General features: G+C 51.3%; 11 protein-coding genes across 11 annotated transcripts; 4 read left to right on the forward strand and 7 right to left on the reverse strand.

The window, feature by feature from the left end:
* Positions 1–378: 378 nt before the first annotated feature.
* Positions 379–2,486, forward strand: EDD37DRAFT_507184 (Carboxylesterase). The gene is made up of 2 exons (XM_062813557.1): positions 379–1,042; positions 1,096–2,486. The coding sequence occupies exons 1-2, from the start codon at positions 690–692 to the stop codon at positions 2,324–2,326; spliced, it is 1,584 nt and encodes a 527-aa protein (XP_062668012.1). The 5' UTR covers positions 379–689; the 3' UTR covers positions 2,327–2,486.
* Positions 2,487–5,227, forward strand: EDD37DRAFT_507185 (uncharacterized protein). The gene is made up of 3 exons (XM_062813558.1): positions 2,487–2,788; positions 2,843–2,975; positions 3,030–5,227. The coding sequence occupies exons 1-3, from the start codon at positions 2,647–2,649 to the stop codon at positions 4,996–4,998; spliced, it is 2,244 nt and encodes a 747-aa protein (XP_062668013.1). The 5' UTR covers positions 2,487–2,646; the 3' UTR covers positions 4,999–5,227.
* On the reverse strand, positions 5,228–6,993 carry EDD37DRAFT_507190 (uncharacterized protein). The gene is made up of 2 exons (XM_062813559.1): positions 6,573–6,993; positions 5,228–6,521 (listed from the first exon to the last, which is right to left on the reverse strand). The coding sequence occupies exons 1-2, from the start codon at positions 6,849–6,851 to the stop codon at positions 5,457–5,459; spliced, it is 1,344 nt and encodes a 447-aa protein (XP_062668014.1). The 5' UTR covers positions 6,852–6,993; the 3' UTR covers positions 5,228–5,456.
* Positions 6,994–8,245: 1,252 nt separating this feature from the next.
* On the reverse strand, positions 8,246–9,919 carry EDD37DRAFT_507284 (NUDIX hydrolase domain-like protein). Its single transcript, XM_062813561.1, has one exon. It carries the CDS (start codon positions 9,793–9,795, stop codon positions 8,467–8,469), a length of 1,329 nt encoding a protein of 442 aa, XP_062668015.1. The 5' UTR covers positions 9,796–9,919; the 3' UTR covers positions 8,246–8,466.
* Positions 9,920–10,033: 114 nt separating this feature from the next.
* EDD37DRAFT_507312 (VTC domain-containing protein) lies at positions 10,034–12,839 on the forward strand. The gene has a single exon (XM_062813563.1). It carries the CDS (start codon positions 10,243–10,245, stop codon positions 12,589–12,591), a length of 2,349 nt encoding a protein of 782 aa, XP_062668016.1. The 5' UTR covers positions 10,034–10,242; the 3' UTR covers positions 12,592–12,839.
* EDD37DRAFT_507311 (OsmC/Ohr family) lies at positions 12,840–14,326 on the reverse strand. Its single transcript, XM_062813562.1, has 3 exons — positions 13,864–14,326; positions 13,609–13,637; positions 12,840–13,443 (listed from the first exon to the last, which is right to left on the reverse strand). The coding sequence occupies exons 1-3, from the start codon at positions 14,133–14,135 to the stop codon at positions 13,088–13,090; spliced, it is 657 nt and encodes a 218-aa protein (XP_062668017.1). The 5' UTR covers positions 14,136–14,326; the 3' UTR covers positions 12,840–13,087.
* A 17-nt stretch (positions 14,327–14,343) lies between these two features.
* EDD37DRAFT_637145 (vacuolar protein sorting-associated protein 35) lies at positions 14,344–17,597 on the reverse strand. The gene is made up of 5 exons (XM_062817027.1): positions 17,312–17,597; positions 16,619–17,256; positions 15,052–16,568; positions 14,849–14,995; positions 14,344–14,798 (listed from the first exon to the last, which is right to left on the reverse strand). Exons 1-5 carry the CDS (start codon positions 17,449–17,451, stop codon positions 14,625–14,627), a joined length of 2,616 nt encoding a protein of 871 aa, XP_062668018.1. The 5' UTR covers positions 17,452–17,597; the 3' UTR covers positions 14,344–14,624.
* An 83-nt stretch (positions 17,598–17,680) lies between these two features.
* Positions 17,681–19,693, reverse strand: EDD37DRAFT_637147 (uncharacterized protein). The gene has a single exon (XM_062817028.1). The coding sequence runs from the start codon at positions 19,421–19,423 to the stop codon at positions 18,038–18,040; it is 1,386 nt and encodes a 461-aa protein (XP_062668019.1). The 5' UTR covers positions 19,424–19,693; the 3' UTR covers positions 17,681–18,037.
* A 63-nt stretch (positions 19,694–19,756) lies between these two features.
* EDD37DRAFT_507397 (uncharacterized protein) lies at positions 19,757–21,236 on the reverse strand. The gene is made up of 2 exons (XM_062813564.1): positions 20,933–21,236; positions 19,757–20,882 (listed from the first exon to the last, which is right to left on the reverse strand). Exons 1-2 carry the CDS (start codon positions 21,046–21,048, stop codon positions 19,991–19,993), a joined length of 1,008 nt encoding a protein of 335 aa, XP_062668020.1. The 5' UTR covers positions 21,049–21,236; the 3' UTR covers positions 19,757–19,990.
* Positions 21,237–21,404: 168 nt separating this feature from the next.
* EDD37DRAFT_567498 (hemolysin-III related-domain-containing protein) lies at positions 21,405–22,429 on the forward strand (the record flags this gene model as incomplete). Its single annotated transcript, XM_062814155.1, has 3 exons — positions 21,405–21,954; positions 22,022–22,221; positions 22,268–22,429. The coding sequence occupies 3 exons, from the start codon at positions 21,405–21,407 to the stop codon at positions 22,427–22,429; spliced, it is 912 nt and encodes a 303-aa protein (XP_062668021.1).
* EDD37DRAFT_507452 (uncharacterized protein) lies at positions 22,054–23,929 on the reverse strand. The gene has a single exon (XM_062813567.1). The coding sequence runs from the start codon at positions 23,818–23,820 to the stop codon at positions 22,441–22,443; it is 1,380 nt and encodes a 459-aa protein (XP_062668022.1). The 5' UTR covers positions 23,821–23,929; the 3' UTR covers positions 22,054–22,440.

The following is a 23,929-nucleotide window of genomic DNA, read 5'->3' on the forward strand; positions in this document are numbered from 1 at the left end:
AACCTGGCACCGTCTGACAGGGCGTACGTCGACGATAGAAGTTCGAATCAAGCGCGCTGTCGACATTAGGGTCCTTGCCGGCGAGACGGAAGGGCTATACGATGGAGCTGATGGCGTTGGTCCCCATCATGAGCTACAGCTATATTGCTGTGTGCAAAGGGCTCCTTGACGACAAGAAGGAAAGGTTTCTGTTTGGACATGAAGTGCAACAACGGTCAGACGCTGCCACTTTTTCTGGAAGCGAACGGAATCTAGCGTGGCAGACGGAAGCACCTTTAGCTTTCAATCAACTGTTCCAGGAGTGATGATTGGAGTCAGGGTTGAGCCGATGGATGGCATTTGCGGAGAAGCGGCACGAAAACCCAGACTTCCCCGATATTGGCGAGGACGGCAATCACGATAGGCAGTCTTTCCTTCACGTTGCATGCCAAAGATGGCCTCGTTCCAACAGGAATAGGAAAGGTCTCTTCTGGAGCGGAAAAGATCTTATCCATCACGGGCCCAAGACACACTTCAGTGCACATGGCTCCGTCCCAGGTAATCTTGCATCCCGTCCCCGGACGTTCAGGGGATGAGGGGCAGTACCCTCTACACACAAAAACATCCGTCGCAATCTGCCTTTGCATGTTCACGGCCTACTGCGCGCAATCCAGACACCCAACTCAGCCTACTCATAACATCTGCGCACGATGAAAATCACCCAATACTTTCCCTCATTGCAGAGTGATATAACAGGCGAGTACGACGAGGACAATGGTCTCGCCTACTTTCGAGGCATACCATATGCGTCAGTCAACAAGCGATGGACTCACAGCAATCTACTTCAGACTTTAGAAAATCCCTTTGATGCAACCCAATTTGGTCCACGATGCGTGCAGGAGGAAGGAGAAGTTCTCGTCAGTGGAGGGACGAACGATCCTACCCCAGGCGATGATGAGTTCGACTGTCTAAACTTGAACATCACCGTCCCAAGAGAATGTCTTCAGCAATTCGAGAATGGGCACACCAAAATCAAGGTCCCCGTCATGTTTTGGATCCATGGGTGAGTCTCTCAGAAAAGCGATTGGCATCGAGTCATTGCTGACAATTCTCCAGTGGTGGCTTCAAATACGGGGCAAATTCAGTAGCTAGATATCGTCCTCACAGACTGTGTTCCATCGCGCGACAAGCCGGGCATCCGGTTATCTTGGTGCAGATTGGATATCGTCTCGGTGCTCTTGGCTTTGCAGCTTCAGAAGATCTTGTTGCGGAGCAGACACAGCACGGCGAGGAAGCCAAGAGCCTACCAATTGGCAACTACGGGTTCGTCGACCAGCGGAACGCTCTGAAATGGGTACAGAACCATATCCGGGACTTTGGAGGCGACCCGGACAATGTGACGGCGTTCGGAATTAGTGCTGGGAGTGCAAGTGTTCATTATCACATCTTGACAGGAGATCCAATGTTTGATCGCGCAATTTGCATGTCCGGATCAGCTCCCACACTTGGTCCTTTACCGTTTGAGCGGTATCGGAAAGCCTGGCTCGACCTCTGTCTGAAGAAGGGTCTGGAAGGAGAAACAGCCGAGGCACGATTATCGAAGCTGCGTGCCATGAGTCCCCTGGATATTCTCGCGAATTATTCAGCCGCAGCAATGGGACCCATGGGCGACGGCGTCCTCTTGCCCAAAACATGGACATTCGAGCAGTCGAACCCGACAAGATGTCGATCACTGATCATTGGAGACACCAATGTTGAGGGCTTGATCCTGGACGGCCTTGCCAGGAGGTTAAAACCATCCCAGGTCCTCCGGCTCGCTCGAACTGTGATGTCAGAAGTCGAAGTCAAAGAATTCCAGGAAGTTTTTGCTCTTTCAGCAGACGATGAGCAGCCATGGGAGGTGTACCGGGATACCATGCGGCGATTTTTCTCCATTATGATGTTCCAATTCCCTAACTTGCGGATAGCTGAGACGTTCAGAGCCACAGGAGGTGAAGAAGCATATCTATATCACTTTGGGGAGGCATCGCCGTATCCTGGTCCGACCTTTGGCCTGTCATATCACGGTCAGTGTGCGCTGTACATGTATTGTGTCGAGATGGATGCTCTCCCCATTGAGTCACAGCAGTTGGCAGAGAACATGGCCAGAACGTGGACCGCTTTTGCTCATGGAGCTCGCCCATGGGAACCGTACACCGATAAAGAGCAGTTTATGCGGTTTGGACCTCAGGGGAAGTGTGCTCTGGCAGATCTGCACAGCGACGACACAAGAGACTATGGCCATGTGGACTGGTTGAGGGAGCACTTTGAGCCGGCGAAGCAACTTGCCCAACTGTTACTTAGCTGACAAGATCAAGTTGTTCTGTAGTGCTGAAATGATAAATGACGTGTGATAGCGCAAGTAAAGTCTATGTGGTAGAGATGTCAGGGTTGGAGGTACAGTCGGATGTCGGATAAAGTCATGTCCAAGCCTACCTGGTAGGTTCTTCGTCTCCGGGCCTCCCCACTCAAGGTCATCCTGCTCCACGTTGGCGGGGATTCTGCGGAGGCTGAATTTTCCACCCTCTGAGTACAATTCAATAATATCTGCGCGCTCTTTTCGCTGCTTAACATCTTCAATCCTGCGCTTTACCACATTTGCAATATCCAGCATGCCTTGTGGACGCCATGTGGCCAGGTCACAATGCCTCGGTCGACGAGCATGATGGCACTTGGAAGTACGCCGAGCTCAAGCCGAAACGTCGCAAGATCGAAGTGGCATGCGAAATCTGCCGACTGAGAAAGTCGCGCTGCGACGGTGTTAGGCCAAGTATGCATTCACTGCAGCTTCAAACCAATGAAATAGGAACTGATGTCCTCTCAGAGTGCGGTGCATGCCTGAAGAGGAAGAACGTTGGGCCAGTCTGCGTCTACTCTGAGCAGCCTCAGCCGAACATATTTACTCTAGATAGCCCACGCTCACGAGCGACTGCTTCCGAGTCACATTCTTCGCCCGTGTGAGTGCCTTTCCTAGTAGTTAGTCGTTTCTGATCGGTGGTCTCCTACAGCAGGAAAGTCTCCACGCAGACATTAGGCGGCAGAAGGAGTCCCCACGTCACCCATCGGGCACTGTCTTTAACTGGTCGTTCTCCTAGGGTACAGCGAAAAGCAGTTCCTGGTGCTCGGAATGGGGACGGCGTTGCTGATGATCCCCCCGGCAGCGACAATGACTGGATCCTCAAAGCCGGCCTTCTCGCAGCGTCGAGCTCATCCAACTTCTTCCATACTGTGTTTGGGGCGCCCCCAGTAAATGACAAATCATCGACACCGGCTGAAGAAGCCTTCGAACGCATCAGAGAAGACGCCGCAATGGACGACCAAGCAGACGAACTTGGGACCAGGACTCCCGCTAACCCAACCAAGAACCTTGTTCACTCTGCTGACTACGTCCTCCCCAGCCGTAAAGTTGCCGACCACCTAATTGACCTGTTCTTCAAGCATGCGTACATTCAGTGGCTAGATCGCCTCAAATTCATGCGCTGGTATAGCAGCTTGTGGACCGAAGGAGGGACGGCGATTGACGATCCCGTTGAAGAACAAATTCACTATGCCAACCTGAATATCATCTTCGCCCTCGTGTATCGTACGGAGCGCGAAAAGATCGCCGACAACCAGGATCATCTGGCAAAGACGCATTGGCTTCGAGCGCGACGACTGCTCCAGCTAAGTCTGCTCGACCTCAATCGTCTCGACTTACTCTACGCATTGCTCTTGCTCTTGCAATGGTTCCAGAGCGTCAACAACGTGCGGCGCTGCACATCCTTGGTAGGCCTGTGTGTTTTGATTGCTCGCAATCTGGGCTTCCATGTCCCTGGTAGGATCGAGGCCTTGCCGAGTCAGTACGAACGCGAGATGGCCCGGCGAGCGTGGCATGGATGTATCCTGATGGACCGAATCATTGCCATGGTGTCAGGCCAGCCAATGCAGATGTCCCAGGAGATGGCCAGACAAACGCCGTGGTTCGAGGCTGTCGATGACATCTACCTAAGTCACGGCGACGTTGACGGAGTCCAACCACCAGGAAAGCCTCCAGTGCCGTCATTCTTCCTGGCATTTTGCAAGCTTCACCTCATCCTTGGCGATGTTTTGGTATCCAGCAATAACGGTCGCTTTGAGGACAGGTCGGCCGTCGACGTCAATCACGTCATTGAGGTTGACGGGCACCTGGTGTCCAGCAACAACGGTCGTTCCGAGAGCAGGTCGGCCGTTGATGTCAATCACGTCATTGAGATCGACGAGCACCTGGAGGGCTTTGTAGCAGCCTTGCCCGCTCACCTGCGCATCGACCAAGACCACAATGATCAAAATTACACCGGACCAATAGTGCATTTGCACGCCCGCTTCCTGCACGTCCGCATTCTGCTTTACCGCGCGTTCTTCCTGCGCGCTGCCGATAAGATGAAACGGTCGTCGTCCGCAAAGTATGGCTTTGCGGATGCCGTGACCCACCAGGGGCTGCTTACATGTGTCCGGGCAGCGCAAGACATACTGGAGTTGATCGGCTGTCGCCTGCTCGCGGATGAGTTCGGTCCCAGACTCGTGCCTCAGTGGTGGCACACGGTGACATATGTCTATACTGCAGCCACAGTCATGATCGCTGCACATCTCTTTCCCAGAGTTGTCGAAGACATTGGCTCCGAAACCCTGGCCGCTTCAATACAGCAGGGTCTGCATATTCTGGATCATTACAGCGAGCACGACGCGCACAAAGAGTCGGCGCGGCGCTGCAAGACCGCCCTGACTGTCCTGTGTGAACGACATGTCAAGGACCGCACTCCAGTCCACACCCAGAACGGGACGACAATGGGACATTCGGCTTCATTACCCCAGGTGCCTGACGCCACTGGAATCACAGAAGACTTTGGCTGGGGAGACTTCTCGAGTGATTCGCTCGGATTCTTTCGGGAAGGGGGAATGGAGTCGCTCTTGTTCAGCGCACACACCTTCGGCCAGGATATGGAGTTGAACGAATGGCTGTAAATATACATAATAATCATTGCTTATGTGAGACGTGTTTCATCGCAAAGAAGCGCCTTAGCTGCTCGTGCCATACCATCGTAGCCATTTTCCCTGCTCTTTGGAGACACATCTATGGCTGTACAAGATTCAGTCAGACAGTAGTATTACTGTATGATTGAACGCACGTCAGGGATTCGATGCAGCTGCATGCCCTGTATCCAAAGTCGTCCGCAGTATCTGCTCAATCCTTTTGCCGAAGCCGCAAAACTGGGCAGCCATAGCAGGTGACTGGAGACTGACGCGTAGGTCTTCAGGCTGTCGCACAACTCTTCTTGTGCTCTTCAGGCGTATAGGATTTGGTGCTGTGCCGTGGTCGACCTGGGTTGGCGTGGACTCAATCGCAGCCTTGTTCGGTGAACATAAATCATTGTGGAATGGGTCAATAACCACTATCGTTCATCCAGAAATTGTGCATGGCTTCACTTGGCCAACTCAAAACGGCAGGAACCTTGCATGGGGTTGGTGTCCGACTCAGACGAACCCAGAAGATCATCACGACATTGGCCCAGCTGCTTGAGTACACGGTTTGCGTCCTCGGTTCCGTTACCTGTATGGTCCTCAAACATTTTGTGCACCTTTTCTGCCCTCTCCCGCAACTTCTTGTAGGCGTCTGAGGCGTATGTGTATGTCACACGAAGGTCTTCGACGGCTTCCTTGACATCCTTTGCAAGAGAGTCTTTCTTGGCTCGATACTCCGCATAGTCAAGCACCGCCCTGACGTATCTCAAGGTATTCCAGTAGTCCTTGGTCTCCTTGGGATATCTAGTCTCCTCGTACGGTATCTCCCATTCAGCTTGTTCGGGGCCGTTAACAATGTCCAGCCATTTCTCCATGTGCGGCCAGCGATCTTTCTCCAGACCTGGCATGTGCACGAGAAAATCGCCATGCTTGCCTTCGTAGGCGTGGTGAAACTCGTAGGTGTTGAACCAAATGCGAGGTTGATATATGACCGACCCCCGGAACTCAGTGTCGTTAAAGGTCTTGTAGAGTGCTGTTTGCTCAAGGAAGCCAAGACCAAAATGTGGGAGGTGCTGTGGGATGGAAATGGCTTTGATGACCATTTGTATGGACCAGTGGTGAACATGGAGGAAGAAAATGCCTGCATTCAACCCGTTCATGTCTTTGGTGGCCAGGACGTGTACATTCGAGAAATCCTTGGGTGGGAGAAAGATGTCGAGTGACAGAGCGGGATTGACAACGATCGAGTCGGCATCGACCCACATCAACCACTTTGTTCGCTCATCTTCCGGCTTTTCCAGTTCTGCCACCAGCAGGTGCAGTAGATATGCGAGCTTATTCCATATTCCATTGTGAAGGGGATAGACGTTGGAGCGCAGGACGTGAGCTGGGTAGCCGTGTCGAGCAGCGTGGCGTTCGTGCGTCTCGATGGCCTTGACGTAGTACTCATTTGGCGTGCCGTATAACATGGACACGATTCCGACATCAGGACTTTTCTGTAGAGCCTTAGAGCTACTAGACTCAATCTACTACACGTTAGCAGGAAAGTTCTGGTCCTCCAGGATCAACGTTCTCACGGCTTTCGACTCTTCCGAGGGTGTTGCGGAGGCAGCGACTGCTTCAGAGACTGCTTCAGATACTTCAGAGACTTTCTCGACCACCTTGGTGTCTTCTTTGGCAGCCTCGGTCTGCTGCTGTGAAGTTATACTGGGAGCATATTCGCCATTCTCTTGGAGCACTGGCTGCGAAAACTGATAAACATCATCGATAGAGCCCGTTGCAAACTGCCGCAGGAAAACGAATGTGAGGACTATCGAGACGGCAATCACCGCAAGCCGGAAGCTGAGAGGGTGCATCTTGAACAAATGGCACGATTGGACTCGCGGTCTGCGTGGCAAGCGAAGGAGGGTTTTTGGAACCGGGGATCGATGGGATAGAAGAAGGTACAGATCAGGTTCGAAACAGCATCTGCAAAGACAGGAGCGACCAAAAAGCCATGTCAAGGAACGAGGAACAGGGGTATATGGTGAGATTCGCTGGGGCGCTTCATTATTCCCCAGGTCCTCACCAAAGTCATCAAAAATGAAAAAAGGGAGAAGTTGAAGCTTTTCTGAAGGGCATGTCGTTTTTTTGACGTCCCTTCACGCACCTTTGTGTATATCTGACGCGTCGTTTTCGGAGCCCGGACCCATATAACGTCTGTTATTGTCGACCCCTTTTGAAAGTCGACCAGCTCGTATCATGATAAGACCCAGGACCGATGCCACATCCAGGACAAAGAAGAAAAGTGTTGCCAAGGTGGTTTTCCGATGGTTCCGAACAGCAGATGATTCGTGTATTTTCTATTTATGGATTGGTTTTGCAGCGGGCAATGCGACGGAGGTGCGAATATACTTTTGTCAGACAAGCTGCAAGCCAAGATATGTCATTCCGTCGGGCAAAATGAGCCAAGAATCTTGATCTTGACATGTCATTTTAGCCTGTGTCAAACAAAACGCCTCAACGTGACATAAAGGGACACCCACGCCCGTGGTCGCAGATAAGCACGTTCTCTTGGCCTTCGACAGGCAATGTCTACGTCGCATCAGTGGAGTGCTGCTGGGTTGCTGTTTCAGATCTTTCCCAGTCGTGATGGTGACTGATAATTCTGACGAATTTGATTCGATCTTAGTAAGATTCCTCTTCGTAACGGGTCAGCAGAGGGGTGAGTCTCGGATGCTTGTTCTAGAAAGACAAGAATTCGTTGCATCAATCAAGGCTCGGCGCGTGACAATCATAAGTCAGAATGACTTCTGCGGTAAACCTGTATAAAAGGAGATGAATGTGGCTTGCCATACCCTTGAGATGCTCACAATCGGCAGCTTGCACTCATGGACATATCACTCCAGTACGGCGGTCATGCGGTCGCAACTCAGAATCGAGCATTCCCCGTCGAATAGACAGGGTGTAATAAGTATGGATCCTGGAAATCACTCGTGCGTAGTCCTTCGCCAATCTCGCATTTGGTCAAGATCTCGTGTTTCGCCATGATCACCACACTCACTCAATGGATGCTCTTCTTACGAGGACAAGGCAGATGATGGTTGCCACTATGCCTTAGCCCTTAGCACACATGAAGTCCCGGTCCGACATGTGAAGGGCTAGTGTTGCTACTCGCCGCTTGCTACTAACCATCCTGGACGCCCAGTCTTACCCATGATTGTCGAGCGCCCGGTGTCTTTCACACCTACAAGCGGTTCGTCCTTGCTGATTACTAGGATCAAAAGAGCAGCACGAGATCCGCCAGAAGCACTGGTGCTTTCGCAGCGACCCGGGTCTCCGCACTGATGCTGAGAAGTCTATCATATTGACCGTAAGAATGCTCCAAGGAATGCAGTCCAAAACGTTTTAAAGGTGCAGGGCCGATGCAAGTTCCCACCTTGGCGCAGATCGGCTTTGGCGTCGAGTTCTTTGGACCACGCGGCCGAGCAGTCACAGATTGGCACCACGTCGTCGCTTCCAGAACCTGTATATCCAAATCCCAACACCCGTAGTCACAGCAACCCGATATAACAGGAAAACAGCAATAGCCAAGTTGATCCGCTCGTAGTAGCCATGCAGCAACTTTCCAACTGCATGCTGCGGGTCTTTACCGACCCCAAGTCCGCCAATACCGACGCTATCTTTCTCGAATGGCGTGTGCTCCCCTTCGGCACGAGGTTCAGACGTGGACACGGCGGTTGCTTGAGTCGTGGCGTCCATGGCTGTCTGGCTTGGCCATGATCCTGAGGAGAATGTTTCCGCCGAGTGCTTTCTGAATGAACGGGTCAAGATCCAGACGATCAGACGAAGGTCCGGCACGGTGAACGTAGGGTATTTCCACAACTTGACCGCATTGTATGGTGGCAACTGGTCCAGAAGATCGGCTAAGACGCCCAATGTCAGGCCCCACAGGATGATGGGTTGTTGATATCCCAGCGATTTTGAGGACGATGGTACGCCAAAAGGCGCTTGTGCCCAGCCAGATACAGTGGACAGCTGGTCGCCGCCCTTGTCGGGTATGAAACCAGGGATAGAGCTGGCGTAGACGGACTCGGTTGGAAGCAATCGTATAGCACTGAACATCATCTTGCCCATAGTATAGCGGATCATTTTATGAACGACAGGACCGACGTGTTTGGCCATCCTGCTCGAGATATCCACAGATTCTCGCGTCCGCAGGGTTGGAGAGAGCAGTGCGCGAAGGGATACCCAATGCACAGAAGCGACCTCGGTCGGTTGTGGCTGAATAGCAGGGACTGTCTTACCCGTCAGGACGAAGATATATGGACATAGAACCATCAGGACCTCTTTGCCCCAGGAAGTCGAAACCAATCTTTCTGGCAAATTTCCGGCATGCAAGCACGGTGCGGTATCCAAATCCAGTCCAACCTCTTCCCGCGTCTCACGTATTGCAGCAGCCAGGTCGTCTGCATCTTCCGGATCTCTCTTTCCACCAGGTAAGGCTGTGTGTCCTGACCATCTATCGCCTGCCCTGCCTGCTCTTTTTATAAATAAAAGTTCTGGATCCCCATCCTGCACCCATCCTTGCGAGAAGAATTCCTTTAGCGAGCTCGGAGGCGAAGTAGGTTGGTCTACATCAATAACAGATCCATTGGAAGGTGGAACAGGTGTGAAAGGAGGTCGGACTCGAATTATCACCGCAACGCTGGCTCGCTTTTTGGTGCCTTGTGGAGTGGGAACGTGAGGGTATGGGTGTTCACTAAGGTGTGTCAAGACCTTCTCTAGGGCATTGACGATTGCCCTTGAGTTTTCAGGCATGTTTTATTCCGCCACGCAGTGTTGACCAGGTGAATGCTCAACTTGTAAACATGTTGGAAGGATGGCTATGACGAGACGCGCCAGAAAAATAAGGACTCTCCGATAACCGAGGCCGATAAGGCTGGGTTACTAGGTGTGGCTTAGTTGGGCTTTTGACGTTTAACTAACTGATAACGGATTCGGTCCTACGGTGGAAGCCATTAAGCCCGGAGAATTTGTTCTTGCGTCAATCCCACCGCGCACGAGGGGTGTTCACTCGACTGCCATTGGCGGATGGTTCTCTTCTGTACTCTGCAGTTGAGGGGATACTGCGCAAGCTCGAGCATCTCGTCAAAGCTTGCAGTAACTATTTCTTCTTCATGAACTACTAAGATATCCTACAGCTTTGTACAGTTTTACAGCTTGCTCACCAGCTGCTGCAAAAGTCCGCCTTCTCGCCCTGCCACCATGCGGTTTGGAAAGACTCTCTCCAATTCTGTCTATCCACCATGGAAGGACAAGTACCTGGAATATGATAAGATAAAGAAGCTGTTGCGTGAGGACGAAACATCTCCTCAAGGTCGAGGTGGTGAAGCCAACTGGACCGAGCAAGATGAGGAGACCTTCGTCCATGAGCTTACCGTATCTCAACTGGAGAAGGTCAACCAGCATCAAGTAGATACCTTCAGTTCCATCCGCGACCGAGCAGCAGCCTGCGAATCCAAACTACCAGATCCGGAGAAGGAAGACACGAGCAAGTCAGAAGACGAGTGGAAAGATGTCGCAAGGGACATGCTCAAAGAACTGGACGGGATCTCCAAGGACTTGAATGAACTTAGGAAGTTTAGTCGAGTCAATTACACTGGGTTCTTGAAGGCCGCGAAGAAACATGACCGGAAGCGAGGCCTCAAATACCATGTTCGACCGATCTTGCAGGTCCGCCTGGCCCAAACACCTTTCAACTCAGAGGATTACGCACCACTATTATACCGTCTTTCTGCAATGTATACTTGGGCACGCCAGAAGCTAGGAGAAGAATCAGAGGACAAGGAGACAAATACAGACATCAAGCCAAAAGACACCTACACTGCACACAAATACTGGGTGCATGCTGACAACCTGCTCGAAGTCAAGACCTACCTTCTGCGCCGATTACCGGTGCTCGTGTACAATCCGCAGTCCGTCAAAGTGGTCGACAGCTCACAAAAAGATCCTTCCCTCACATCCATCTATTTCGACAACCATAGCTTTGACCTGTATCAAAGCAAGGTCGAAAAGACCCAAGCTGGATTGTCTGTGAGATTGAGGTGGACAGGTCATCTCAACGACAAACCAGAGATTGTCCTGGAAAAGAAGTTCGTGGGAGAAAATGAGGAAAGCAATGACATCCGGATTCAAATCAAGGAGAAATACATCAGTTCGTTCTTGAAGGGCGAATACAAGATGGAAAAGCAAATCCAGAAGCTCGAAGACAGACTTGGAGCCGATCATGACGAAGTTAGACACCTCAAGGACAATGTGGAAGAGATCCAGTCGTTCATCAAGGATAAACAGCTAGAGCCGGTCTTGCGTGCAAGCTACACCAGAACAGCATTCCAGATCCCTGGCGATGATAGGATCAGAGTCTCGCTTGACACCGACTTGACCTTCATTCGCGAAGATGCTTTGGACCCCGACCGGCCTTGTCGGGATCCTGATGATTGGCACAGATCTGACATCGACAAGAACGCGATGGAGTACCCCTACTCTGCCATTAAGAAAGGAGAGATTAGCCGCTTCCCCCACGCCGTTCTTGAAATCAAGGTCAAAGATACCAAGTATACTAGGAATAACGCTTGGCTTCACGATCTGATGAACTCGCATCTTGTCAAAGAGGAGAAGAGATTCTCCAAGTTTGTGCACGGTGTTGCGGAGCTTTTCGAGGACTATGTCAACAGCTTCCCCTTCTGGCTTAGTGATCTGGAAACAGACATCAGAAGAGATCCTGTGACTGCCTACCAAGAAGAACAAGAGCGTGAGCAGAAGAGAGCCGATGATGAAATGGCAGTGGGAAGTTTCTTAGCCGGCTCTAAATTGTCCTCGCCCAGAAACAAAGTCGGATCACCGGGCAAGTACTCGGAGCGGAGACTCTCCGGCCAGATCTCGCAATCCGTCCAGTCCCGATCTAAATTGAGAGATTCTCAGCTCAAGCCTACCGCCGAGGAGCCTGACTCGGACGACGATGGTATTCAAGGCACAGATCAGGTCGACGTCCGAGACTCCTCGCAGGGTGGGATACGGTCATTCCTGCCAGCCTTCTCCAACTCACGCTATGCTCGTCGGCATCGTCAACGAAATGCTTGGGACAACGCGCCTCTCCCGCCTGGTGTCAAGGAGCCCAGCTTCTGGATCAAAGACCAGGGTGATCTGAAGGTCGAAGCCAAGGTGTGGCTCGCCAACCAGCGCACTTTCATCAAATGGCAGCATGTGGCGGTTCTGTTGGCCACGCTTTCACTGAGTCTGTACAATGCCGCTGGAGTTGACAACAATATTGCCCGCATCATCTCAGTGGTGTACACCTTCTTTGCCGTTTTCGCTGCAGTCTGGGGTTGGGGTATCTACATGTGGCGAAGCAAGCTGATCACCGAGAGAAGTGGCAAGGATTTCGACAATGTCATCGGACCCTTCGTGGTAAGCATTGGCTTGGCTGTTGCTTTGATCTTGAACTTTGCATTCAAGTATCGAGCTGCTGTTGCGAATAATCGCGAGGGCAATAATAGCACCTTGTTGATGGCCGGAGGACAGATGAACAACGGCTTGTGGGTGCAGGAGCTTTAAAAGCCGCAGTATCAATACAGTCAGTGCTTCTGTGAGATTGCACGTGACAAGCATGGGTGTCGTGAAGAGCTGCTATCACATCGACTAGGATTGTCGCCTGGATGAGCCATGACGGGCATTGGCAAGTGTCGCCAGAATGAGCCATGACGGACGTTGTTAAATGTCACCTCAAGGAGCCATGACGGGTATCATCAAGTGTCACCTAGATGGCCTATGACGGGCACTTGCGAAAGTATGGGATTCGTGTCAGAGGACATAATATTGAATAATCGTAGTGTCAGTGTACCTCCAGACAAGTATATATCTGGTAAGCAGCACTGTCGTTCTGGTCTCAGGGTGCCTTCCAAGACTGAGCATGCTATTATATGTGTTGACTCACTGTCTCTCGGTGGTTTCAGCGTTAGCGTTCGCCTTTTAGGTTATCTCTTACAACCCAGTCGCCCAAGAAAACCCTCACTTACCACCGTGGTCCTAGCCATCTGGCTACATCGCTCAGCTATTCTTGCACGACCTCAATATTCGTCGTGATATTACCCTTCGTCGCCCTCGAATAAGGACAAACCTCCTTGGCCTTGGCCACCACCTTATCCAGGCTCTCCTTTGACAATCCCTTCACTCGGACCTTCATATCCACTCTGAGCCCCATATCGAGCTGCTTCATGTCCCCCACTAAATGCACCGTGGTCTCGACGATCGAGTCCTCTTTCTTCTCCGGCATTTTGATCTTCATGGACATGGCGGCGGCGTTCATTGCCGATTGAAAACACGCGCCGTATCCTGCCGCGAAGAGTTCCTCGGGGTTGGTTTTGCCGGCGTCGCCTTCGCCGCCGAGGGCTTTGGCCATTGTCAGGTCTGCTCGAACGATTCTGTCAGTATGGCTGAGCTTGGCATGGCACCGTGGTATCAGGTGGTGATCCTTTTGCTCGAGTTGCAGAAGCGATATGACTGTGCGTAGCCATACCCCTTCAACGACCATCGGCTCCATGTATCAACCCATCACGAGGGGGAGAAACGTACCAACTTTCAAGTCATCACCATCGACGTGTCTGTCAGGAAAACTCGTTAGCATGGTACGACAACGTCACAAGAACACTAGCATGCCATGAAGCGGAGTAAAAGTCCATGGCAAGAATGGACAGTGCCTTCCCCGCTTGCCGCCGAGTCGAGATACCCAAGACCAGTAGCCTTTGTGCATGACTCTAGTCCATCATGATGACCTGATGTACGCTTCCAAGTGCAAAAGACACAAACTGAAAGCAAAAGAGAACTCACCCAGTCCTCGCCCCCACGACCTTCGCGTGAGCCGAATACAAGACCGGCGCCGTATCCGTGTTCACGAACCGTCTGCCGACCAGTCTCAAAGGCTGTCCAGTTGGTATCCGAGTCGCCTGACGCGCAAGGGGCGTGAGTGCTCTTAATGATGCCATCCTCTTTCTCTCTGATAATAGTCCTGGTAGAATGCTGCTTACAATATGCGATTTGACGGGATTCAAAGTATTGAGTATCACTTGTCCTACTTCCACGGCATCTAGATTTCTTACCATGAAATACACGCCTCAGAAACGAGACGTCACATTTGGCATAAACGGCCTGTGACCCGTTGTAGTCATCCCCAGAGCCAAAAAGCCCACAGAAAGCTGTGCAGAGCCGACTTGTGCTCGTATAGGGAGTGGTGACCTCACGACATATCCGCACGGGTCACTCAGATCTGAGGATCGTCCGGGCGTCAACCGATCGAAACTTGAAAATTTACCCCTGATAGCGTCTCGCATTCACGGACGATGCATCCAGTCCTTTAGCACTCATTTAATTCTGGACAATATCTACCCGAGGCAATCCCTCGTCTCATCTCGTTGCTTGCGAAGAGACCACAATTCAGTCCCCAACGCAACTTTGCCACGCTGGCACCAAGAGATTATAAGAGTCTCCTTTATGATTTACATCGGGGACCAAGGCTTTTGGAGCATCTCTACAAGATCCTGACGGAGCATTCGGTCCGTCTGCAAGTCCAAGAGTCAGCTTCTACTGCTCTATTATTGTCTTGCCTCTGTAACCACCCCTTCGTAGTCCCTCGACTTGATATAATCCAAAGTCCTGAAAAAATGGCGTTTGGGGTTCTCCAATGCTTGAGGGTTGCCCTCTGTGTTTGTGGTCGTCAAATTGGAATGGATGAGTTCGATCAGTCCATTAAGATATTTTGTCGTAACCTGTACGAGGGTCAGCTGCAAGCGCTCAGCGATATTAGTGGAATGCTTACCGTCTCGTTTTGTTGATCAAAATAATAGACGTATCTGTTGAGGATTTCGACAAACAACTCGACGGACACCGCAGTGTCCATACAAGCGTCTGCCACGCGCAATGCTCTTTGCAAGCACTCCAGCACGCGTTTGCCATCCCGATAAAGCTGTGACCAGGGTCAGTATAACGATCAATCAAGCCAAAATGACATGCACAACTCACGTTCTTGGGATCTTCCTCCCTACCAGGTACTTCGACGGTCCACCAAAGGTGGCTTGCTAGATATACAGCACGACACTGATCCGGTTTCTTCAGAAGCTTGCTACCGTGCAAGGCGGCCTTGGTGATGAGGGTATCATAATTCTCCTTTCCGAAGCCTCGAGTCGCTTGGAGCGGCCCAGCGATAATGCAGACAGCCTGGAACTGCGCTCTTGAATCGCTAATGCTGTCCTCATACACCGTAAATGCTTGTGCGAAAAACTCGTACGCAAACTCCTCGAACCCACACTGATCGGCAATTTGGCCGCAAGAAACAAAAAGACGTAGGCACAGCTCTGCAGCCGCAGGATTGACGCGGGTGTAAAGTTGAGACAATGTCTGGTGCATGAACCGGTATAGTGTAGATGACTGATTCTGCCAGTTGTCTTCGAAGTGTTCCCGCGATTTCAATTTCCGTGCAAGCTTCATGGATGCGGTAATGATGGCTGGGGTGGTGTACTTTATCCGCTCATTGCCAGGCTCGTAAGCCTTTTTCGTTTGTTGTAGGAGTTTCAGCTGGGTTTCGTTGTCGGCACCTTGAATAAAGTGGACTATCCTTGCAAGCCAGCCTTGTTCTTCGACAGTCTCGTCGGATTCGCCTCCTCGTTGGCGGTTTAATCCAGGATAGCCTCCAGGCTGTTGGATTCCTTCTTTGATGATCACTTTGAGGAGAGACATGACGCCATCTAAGTGTTGGGTAGTGGTGATGAGGATCCGATCTCGTAGGATGTTCTTCGCCACTTCGCCAGCGACGGCACGCCGTGTGGCATATGACTGTGACTGATATAGTGGCAGGTAGTTGGGTAAGGACAACGCGGTGAAGAGGGAGAAATATGTCCGTATGGGAGAGAGGAGGAGGTTCAGCATGTTGGATTGTGTTGCGGCGGAGTGGAGGTCGGCAGAATCCATATATTCCGCTGCCTTGTCACGGGCATAGGCCATGATTTGGTCCACATATTCCAGCCTGTCCGGGTAGATGTTGAGGGCCAGGTTGGCAAGGGAAGTCAAGAGAGCCATAGTATCCTGAATTGGAAGGCCCCTCGTCTTTACCAGGCTCACAACCTGGTCATAGAAGATCTCAAACAGCTTGACATCAGCAACACCAGCATTCTTCTTTTCGCCGTTCGTCGACGGTGTAACAGAAGTAGCGGGTTCCGAGTCAGCAGGCTGTGCTTCCTCAGGTACTTTGGAATCTGCGCCGTTCGTCTTGGGCGTCTCAGCGTCAGCGGATGGCGCTGCCGGCTTCGAGTCCTGGTTTAAGTCGACCTTTTCCAGCATCCGAGCCACAGCCTCTTCTTCTGCTGTTCGTTTGTCTTCGGTGGACACACCCTCGGATTCTCTCTGTGCGTAGGTCGATAAGCGATCCATCAAGCCAATCACAATCTTCTTCATGTCGACGTGCGGGTTTAGCCTAGCAATGGCCGAAAGCATTTCGTCCAGCGTGTGAAGATGGTATTCATCAGGAAAGACTTTGGTGATTACTGTGTAGGTGTCAGTCCGGTCCTTGTCTGGCGTGTACTCTCCTGCTTACCTTCAAGCAAATATTCCTGCGCTAGAACATCTCTGCACTGTACGACTTGTTCAAGTAGAGGACCAATGATGGTGGACTTGTACGTCTCCAGGTCCACCAATTGGCTCAGCCTAACCAAGTTGCTTCCGACAAGTAGTTCTAGTTCTCTGCGCTCTTGTGTCCGTTGTTCCCGTTCTCTGGAGTGACCTTGATGCTGCCATCTTACCCACAGTTTGTTCATCTCCACAAAGTTTGTCAGAATGAAGTTGATCGAGTCTTGGATGTTCCCTTGAGGACCGTCGTCTTTACCCATGGGTAAGTGATCTCGTGCTTGTCCCATAAGGTAATATCGTAGAAACAGGCCGCGGATAGGGTGTTGCACACCCCGACTCATTTCCATCATGTCCTTCATGATCTCTTTGACCGGCGCGTCATCGACACCCATGTAGACCGTCCCCACCGTCACCATCAGATACAACCTGGGTATTATGTTGCCTGCATACTGAACCAGTTCGTATAGGTCGGCGAGGTGATTCACAGGATGTGATTCGCGAAGATATTCAGAGAGGTATCTTAGGGCGTCGAAAACGGCCATGTACAGCTCGTAGTATTGCTTTGGTCCAAGAGTTGGCGTCCGCAGCTCAGATACTAACGTAGACCTACGCAGTCAACATAAGCAGGCGAAACAGATAGAGACAGCAAAACGCAACATACCCGCATTTAAGAGCATCCATAAGCTTGCCAGGAGTTTCTAGACATTTGCGCATCTGTTGTGACTGCTGGCGCACGACTCCTAATGCCTCCTCGAGCAGTCGGCCCTGGTCCTCGACCACATTGACTGGGCTTGCCGCCATTTCGGCGGTGTTCTTGGTCTATGGCCAGCAGAAAGAAAGGCGAAGCCAAGTGTATGGCAATGTCTTAGGGTTATTAGGCTGCCGTGAAATGAGATACTGGGTCAGCTCAAGATACTCCGGAGGTACAATACGTGAATGCATATGTCTACACTCTAGTTGCGGAGCGCGGCTGGCGAGGCGCAGCTGCCAATTGGCAATGCCGCAACTCTTGGCGATTTTGCGGGCGGGAGGGATGGGTAAGAGATGTACTCCGTTCCCTGGAGCTGTTCGCACCTTATCAATACAACGATTTTACAGTGCTTGACCAGAACAAAGTGTTGTTGTGAAGTTGTCTTCTCATGGACATGGACATGTACAATTCTACCTAGAACAACAGGTATATATCTATTTATGGTTCAATTCAGGCCTTTCATAAGTTTCCGCCGGCGCCATGCTATAAATGTCAAAATGTCGTGCAATTCGTTTTGTAACCCTGAGGTCCGCTGTACATGTAATCGTCTGTTGATACACCATTTACCCGTAAATGCCTTTGAGCAGAGGGAAACATAATGGAAGAAAGAGTCAAGTCTCACAATTGTGAGATCGATCAGGTGCCTGTCGGGGTACCGAAGAAACCGAGCGTCCCAGTGGGAGTCAGTGTGCTGAACAATGCCGCTGCAGAAGACAAAGAATTGGCAAGCTCGGAGGCATCAATGGTGGTACTGGCTGGTGCGAGAGCGCTTGTGCTCGTCGAAAGAGTTTGGTAAGGGCTGTATAAGCTCTCGGAAGCAGACGATGAAGTCGATGTGCTCTCTGAGGTTGAGGATGGAACCCATGTGCTTTCCGTGGTGGACGATGGAACCCATGTGCTTTCCGTGGTGGACGATGGAACCCATGTGCTTTCCGTGGTGGAGGATGGGACCCATGTGCTCTCAGCAGTCGACACTGTAGAAGGCGCCCATATGCTTTCTGTGGTCGATGAAGAAGAAGGCACCCACGTGCTTTCAGTGGTCGAAGAAGTAGAAGGAACCCACGTGCTCTCAGCACTCTGAACGAAAGATGAAGTCCATGAGCTTTCAGCAGTTGCTGAGGTAGACCAGCCGCTTGTAGAAGTCCAGTATGGGGTCAAGCTGCTCTCGGAAGTCGAAGTGGCACTCGAGACACTTTCTGAACTGGAGGACGGCACCGATCCATAGGCAACAGTACTCGAAGACACGGTATGGTAATAGTATGTATGCCACATTCCGTCGTCGTATGGCGTGCTTGACGGTTGTGATTGTATCACTGTCACGGTCGTTGCTGAAGGTGTCTCCGTGGCCGTGTAAGAGTCTGTGTAGGATATCGTAACAGGGCTCGATGTCTCTGTGGTCGTGTAGGAGTCTGTGTAGGATATAGTAACGGGGCTCGATGTCTCTGTGGTCGTAAAGGACTCTGTGTATAGCACTGTTGAAGAGCTCGGTCTTTGGGAGAGCACTGAGGCTGACGTCGTCGCGGACGTTGAAGCAGAAGTGGCAGCCGATGTTGTAGTGGTTGTTGTATCCGACGTTGTACCATATTTTGTAGCAGACGTCGTAGCAACAGATACCGCTGAGGTTGACGGCGCACTCTCCTGTGTATATATATCAGACGTTATGACTTCCGTCGTTGTCGAAACTGCGCCGCTCTCGGTTATTGTGGTGGGTGCCGCAGACGTGACGGTCACTACTATCGTGGAAGGGGTTTCCGACTCTGTGACCACGATGGTTGATAGTTGCGTCGTTTCTAAGGTTTGCGTCTGCGTCACTGCATCGGTGATGGTTGTTGGTACTGCATCGGTGATTGTAGTTGCTGCAGCACCACTTCCAGCTGAGCTGCCACCGTCGACGGCGACCACTGAGTAGGAAGCAGGATTTCTTCGTCCGATTGAATTGGGTGCGAGAGGCAGCGCGTTTGCTAAGAGTAGTAGAGAAGACAGAGAAAGTGATACAAGGATCGGGCGCGAAGCCATTTTCATGGAGTCTGTAGTCCTGTGTCTTGCCCTGTATGAGTCTTGTCTAGGATGGTTATGAGTGTCTGTTTGGTATAAGTTGTTCTTACGTTTTGAAGTGAGTTGTGTTTACAATAGGAAAGAAAGAACAGCAGTGGAAAGGAACTTCGACATCTACCTATGCATGTCGACGGGGAAATGAAAAGGCTGGCCTTCCATAACGGCCTGGATGCGAACAATGCAAGCATAATTGCATGTGCGACGATATTCTGATGGTTTGATGGTGGTTATTTCGTGTTCACGGACGGAACGAAGGAGGTTGGTTGCGCAGTTTGATGTTGACAGCTGCGCATGGATACCGGAAACAGCCGTGCGCTGCCTCTGATTGGTCAAATGACTGTGGCTGGTCGCGCCACATGAGAGGCTGGGCATTTGTGGCTTGCGAATCAACACGGCGCCGACATCGAAAACACGCAATCGAACTACTGATCGCAGCCACGTTTCGCTTAGATCTCGCTTCTTGTTGCAGCAGTTGAGACATGGTATGCATACTCCGTACAGCAGAAGTACATATCATCTGGTTTGCGTCATCAATTAGCTGGCTGGACCCTTGGACTTCGGCTTGCGAATAATAGCCCTGTCACCATCGCGCATCCAGCCCACATCTTCTTCCTTGACGAGATCTTCCCAGCTGAGTTCACCCCCACTGGTGCTTTGCAAGATATACTTGATGTCGCAAGCAAGGTAAGACCTTCCAATCGCCTTGAGTGCCAGCTTGCGCTGTGCCTCAACGTGCCAGTGGAGAAGAGTGCGGACATAACCATCAACCTTCTGCCGCACGTGCCAGAATGTGATCCAGTTCCCGGTGACGATAGATCTCAGTATGCTGTCTACGACTCTGCTCGTATACCCAAACTTCACACGGCTGTTGTACCTCAAAGAATATGCCTGACATAGATCGTTTTGGCGAATTGCTGTGTCCAGGATGAGATAGGTAGTCATCTCCATCAGCTCGGATCTTGGTAAGGGATGCGCTGGTGTATGCAAGACAAAAAGTAGGTGCAAAAGCGAAGGATGATAACCTGGAGGATGTAGGGCGAGAATTGCTGTTCTTATGTTGAAAACATGGACTCGTTGCGAAAAGACTGGCGAAGGTGCAGATGTGGAACTGGCTAGCAACCCCTCTCGAAGCTTGCGAAGTGCGAGCAGAATCGTGGACACTTCATCGGCGGTTGAAGGTGCTGGTGCATTGATCGATTGACTAATTGGGTTGGCAATAGCCGGGGAACCTCTTGCATCAGGGAGAGGGGACCCTCGTATCCGGGGATTCTGGTTCTCGGTAGCCTGTGATGGAGTAGCCGGATCCTCTGCGAGTGATAGCGAGGCGAAAGCTGTGTCCAGGTCTTTTGAATGTCGTGTACAGAACTGCATGTAGCGAGCAACAATCTTGTTGTAGAAGCTCTCTTGTGTTTTAGAATCGAGGAGACTATTAGAGGTCAGCCAACGGCATGGGAAGCGACGGACTAAGCTGCGCACCGATTGTCACCTTTTGAGACGAATCCCATGCTTTCCAAGGGGTCCTGCTTCACCGGCCGCAGCCTGTCCCATGGTCCTGATGTTTTCCGGCTCAGCGGAGGCGGATGTTGAGCCATTGCCCCGAGTAAGGAGAGGACGTTTCGTCACCTTTCTTGTAGCGGGAAGACAGTAAGTCTGTCGCACGCCATGATCAGCTCAAGCAGGCATGCAGCATAGGCGCGACCGCTGACCGGACAGTAGGAACTCGAGAAATTGGTTCCAAAAGGCAAGAGCGATGAGGAAAGGAGTTGAGGAGGAAAGGGTGTGTACCACAGTATTCATCAGGAGAGTGGGAGCGGCCCGAGCCACAGTGGACCACGGAGTTTAGCGGAGAAGTTGTTGATTCTGCTTGCTCTCAACATTTTCTCCTTCTCGCATCGACCAGACTCACGACCGGACTATGATCTCTATGCTTCGATCGAACAATGCCAACATGTCAGATCCGAATGAACAGGATCCCGGGGCCTCACAGCAGCCAGTTGCTGCTAGTGTCGCTGATAAAAGTACCCAGTTGTGGTACACCTTAGTACACTGGAATGACCTGCCTCATTGGCAGCAAGATAATCATCATATCCACGGCGGTTACAGGCAAGCATCTTATAGCTATGCAAGATCTCTGCAAAGCATTCTGCACTGGCACAATGAGAGTGTGAACATCTGGACTCATTTGGTTCCCGCCACATTGAGTCTGCCATGTGGTATTATGCTCTACAAAACTCTTGAGCCACGCTACGAGCGAGCAACTGCTGCCGACGTTCTGGCAATGGGCTGTTTCTTCGTTGGCGCGGCTGTCTGTTTGTCGATGAGCGCCACATTCCACGCTGTATCCAACCACTCACCCTCGGTGGCCAGAATGTGGAATCAGTTCGACTATGCGGGGATTTCAGTGCTCATTGCGGGCTCCTTCATTCCGAGCGTGTACTATGGATTCTGGTGCAACCCACAAAGACAATGGACGTACTGGACTATGGTAAGCAAGTCGTGTCCTTGGCAAGTGCCGTTGCTCACGTTCCGACTAGATCTGTTCTTTGGGTATTGCTTGCACGACAGTGTCCGTGCTCCCACGATTCCGCACTCCTGCCTGGCGACCTTACAGAGCGCTGATGTTCGTCGGAATGGGTATCTCTGCGGTCTTTCCCGTCCTTGATGGTCTAATGACATTTGGATTGAGTGCCATGGAGAAGCAGATCGGGCTTTCATGGTTGGTGTTACAAGGAGCATTGTATATCCTTGGTGCCGGCTTATATGCCGTGAGTCGTAGTTTGTGACCACAGCGGACTTTGCTGACTTGTCCAGGCTCGAATTCCGGAAGCTTGGTATCCAGGGAAATTCGACACCCTGGGTAGTTCTCATCAGATCTTTCATGTCCTGATTGTGTTGGCCGCCATGTCACATTTGAAGGGTCTACTGAAAGCCTTCGATTACAGACATGGCTTCATGGGTTCCTTGTGTTTGTGAATTATTTGGGATCATAATTTGAAATCGGCATTGGAGAAAGAGCGCGAATGGCCGGTATCCCTCTTCTGTTCGGCGACGTCGGACACCATAGACATCTTCAAGTCTCGGGACTTGTCAGAACTCAAGTCGTAAACAGTAGCCAAGTTGATTGTCAAGGCTTGAAAAGAGTATCCCTCATTTACCAATTCTTCCAAAATCTGTCTGGACTTCCGCACTTCACCCTTGTAGAGGTTGGCCACGGCCAGATTTTGTCTGACCAGGGCTCTCACGGCGGGATCTATATTCGCTTCACAATCGGAAAGTGCTTTGGCGGTTTCATCATAGTCGCCTTCGCCGATCGCAATGACAGAATTGATGGCAGACTTTTCCTGCGCTGATAGTCTTGATGATCCGGCCAGCGTATGTGCGTGTGCAAGATCACCCATCTTGAGAAGTAGTAAAACCATCCGAGTTGTCCAGAGGGCTTGATTGACGTGGCCGATCTGTTTCATGCTCTCCAGTGTACGCAAAGCACAATCAAAGTCGCCCATCTCAATCAATGCATTGACGACCCGAATGGATACTTCGTGGAGCCTTTCCGACCAAGCTTTGCGCTCGTCTGAGGAAGTGCTTGATGCCGATAAATGTCTTCTGCACTCGAAAGCAACATCATAAAGAGAGGTCACACCACGACGGGGATCGGAGAAACCAATACTTTGCAGTCGTAAGGCTTGCAACCGCAGCGAAAATGGCATTATATGATGGGGCACGGCGTCCGATTCTTCAGCATCGTCCCCACCAGGCTTTTCGGAAGGCGAGTCCTCATAATAGAAAGAAGAGCTGAGATCTTCAAGGGCTTTTGCTTCTTGGGCGGCAAGCAGCACATTTCCCGACAGCTCTAGGCAAGAATAGCGAATGGCGAGAAGCCGAAACACTGTCTTTGAATCTGTCGGTCGCAGGGCTCCAGAGGTCAATATAGACCCCGAAAACTGTGCTGCTCTGAGAAACTCGCATCGTGAAAGCAGCGGGTCGAGTTGCTCGAGAGATTGTGCAATCGTGTCGCTTGTTGGTGGAGGTAGGAAAGGCCTCCTGAACGGGCCAGGAGTCTCGAGCTGTGAAAGTGGATGATAAATAGATGCGTCGAGGAGGAAAGAAAGGTCTCTTTCCTCGACTGTTTGCTCTTCAATGGGGCCTGAAGGCTGTGCAGTTGGCTGCTGAGCCTGGGTGACTGTTTGGACCAAATCTTCTTGTGGCAATAAGTCGGGTTGAGATTCTGCAAGCAGTGAGGGAGATGGCGTGCTTGCTACGGGGATAGACAAAGGATCTGCGAGTGCGTCCAGCGGTCCTTTAGTGGTACGGCGTGGAAGTGCCGCTCGTGTTGAGGGCTTCCGACTATGTTGTGCGGAAGGCATGATCAGGACGTCAGTCAAGCCTCTCTCATTACCTAGAGTGTCTCATCTGGCCATGACTGGTCTCTGACCACTTTTATCAGAGGTTTCCCAAGGAGTAGGTGCTACAGTC

Source organism: Exophiala viscosa, assembly GCF_022695815.1.
Source record: "Exophiala viscosa unplaced genomic scaffold EDD37scaffold_9, whole genome shotgun sequence".
Taxonomy (NCBI): domain Eukaryota; kingdom Fungi; phylum Ascomycota; class Eurotiomycetes; order Chaetothyriales; family Herpotrichiellaceae; genus Exophiala; species Exophiala viscosa.